This window comes from Carlito syrichta, unplaced genomic scaffold (genome assembly GCF_000164805.1).
Source record: "Carlito syrichta isolate Samal-C Ts95f unplaced genomic scaffold, Tarsius_syrichta-2.0.1 Scaffold160178, whole genome shotgun sequence".
Taxonomy (NCBI): domain Eukaryota; kingdom Metazoa; phylum Chordata; class Mammalia; order Primates; family Tarsiidae; genus Carlito; species Carlito syrichta.
This window is the reverse complement of record NW_007104274.1, coordinates 129725-131853: the sequence shown is the minus strand read 5'-3', so window position 1 is coordinate 131853 and position 2129 is coordinate 129725. Positions and strand designations below refer to the sequence as shown.

The following is a 2129-nucleotide window of genomic DNA, read 5'->3' as shown; positions in this document are numbered from 1 at the left end:
CAGGGCGGGGGCCAGGGGGTCTCACCCAGGGTGATGCTGAGGGCCAGGGCTGTGTGGGCGAACTCCAGGCCCTCCTGGGGCGCCTTCAGCTCAGCCAGCAGTGCCACCAGCTTGTTGCACAGCCGCAGCTCCGCCTCCTGGTTGCCCGTGGTCACCGCCAGGGGCAGCGCCCGGTCCTGCCACACGGGACCGGGGTCAGGCCTCCCGCAGCACCCACCACGCCCCTGCCCTCCTCGGAGCTACAGAGGTGTGCTGGGGACCTCCCCCGCCGACCCACCGGGCCTCGACACAGCCCTGTTCCCCGAGAAGAGGGCAGCCCAGATGTGGGGCTGGGGCTGGAGAGCGACCCGTGGCCAGCAGCTGCCCCGCACAGCCTCAGGCCGGCCCTCCCACCTGGGCTGAGGGCCTGGCCGGGGGACCCAGGGCTCTGATCAGCTGCAAAAAGGCCCCCTCTTCCTAGGCCGGAAGCCGAGCCCGTCACTTGTGGGCCCCGGAGCGAGGGAGAGGCTGCCCTCCCTGGGGGGCATGGGCCCTGGGCCCTTGACCCAGGATGCCTGCTGGTGCCTCTCTGAGCCTCGATAGGAATGGCACTGCCCACCCAGGGCTGTGTCTTGGTCTCAAACATCCCGTCCCGGTCAGGGGTGCGGCTGAGGTCATTCCCGGGGGAACCAGGAACGAAGAGAAGGTCTGGGCCGGTCTGCCTCCGGGCACCAGGCCTCGGTCCTGCCACCGCTGGGCCCGGGCCCCCAGGGCACCTGCCTGAGACCCCGCCCCGCCCCGCCGACCCACAGCTCACCCTGTAGAAGGACACGGCTTTCTCCCGTTCCCAGGTCCCGTTGAAGAAGATGTCTCCGGCTGCCTCGAACAGATCCAGCCCCAGGTTGGGGTCCCCCGTGTACAGGGCCGCGTTCTGCGCCACCTGTGAGGGGCAGACGCTCTCTCGTCAGAGACCCACGCTGACGAGGCGGCCACGCCCACCCAGGCGGACCCCAGCCAGCCTCCTCTCCCGGTCCCTTGCCTTTGGGGCCATCATTGCCCGCCATGAGAGGGTGATACTTTTGTGCACCTGTGGACCAGGAAACACCTGGATGCTTAAAGCCCAGGCAGGGACCCAGAGGAGCTTGGGACGGAGCCTGCACCAGCCTCTGCCCCATGCCACAGGCCCTACACACAGACCTCAGCACCTCCTGCATCCTCAAGGCTCCGGTGGCATCCATACCTCCGTCCCCGCGACTTTCCTCTGGGCCTGTGGCAAGCCCTGACCTAGCCGTGTCCACCTGCCTCTCCCACCAGAAAAGTCAGCTGCACGGGACAGGGACGGGAGCCACGGGCACCTCTGTCGGGTGCAGGGAGATAGCAGGTGCCCTGCAAATACCTGCGGAGTGAACCCCCGTGGGGTCCAGGCCCTGCCCGGGACCAGGCGGACCCAGGTGGACCCAGAACGTGCCGGGCTCCCATGCACCCCTGGGCCTTGACACCTGCGAGTCCTGCTGCAGGGACAGCCCTCTTCCACCAGGCAGTCACTCACTCTGCCCATCCTATGACTTCAACCAGCCTCCCTTCACCCCCAGGCTGCGGGGGCCCACCCTGGCTCCTTTCTGCATCACCAGGCCCTGACACAGCCCGAGACCCCACATCAGGGCTGGTCACTGATGGGTCTGGTCCCCTCTCAGCCACGAGCTCCTGGTCCTGGACTTCAGCCCTTGGCTTAGAGGAGGTACACAGCGGGTGCTCCAAAAGGAAACCTCACAAGGCTCACGCACCACCCAGTTTTTTCCCATCGTGTTTGGAAAAGCATCTGAAAACAGAGCTGCTGTAAAGGGATCTGTCACTGCTGCTCGAGCAAGTTCCTCTGGGCCAAACAGAGTGGGCATATCATTTGCACATTTATTGAACCCTTGCTGTGTACCAGGAGGCACTGGGAAGGGCTCATATCTCTACCCCCAGGTTCTGCGGGTGGTTTTCAAAGATGCTGGTCCTGGAGCAGGCTGTGAGGGAACCGGGGGTGGGAGGGGAAGTCATACAGCAGGTGCTCGGCAGTGGCTTTGAAATGGACGGGTGGATGGATGAAATGAAAGGTGGGTGGGTGGATAGATGGATAAATGGATGAAGGGGTGGGTGGGTGGATG

General features: G+C 65.2%; 1 protein-coding gene across 1 annotated transcript in view; it reads right to left on the bottom strand.

The window, feature by feature from the left end:
• The window catches only part of SH3TC1 (SH3 domain and tetratricopeptide repeats 1), a 28069-nt gene that overhangs the window by 1712 nt on the left and 24228 nt on the right, over positions 1-2129 (bottom strand). The window contains exons 16-17 of the mRNA XM_021709116.1: positions 797-919; positions 26-176 (exon numbers count right to left, since the gene is read on the bottom strand). Coding sequence (XP_021564791.1) covers positions 26-176; positions 797-919 — 274 coding nt within the window. The remainder of the gene's footprint in view (positions 1-25; positions 177-796; positions 920-2129) is intronic.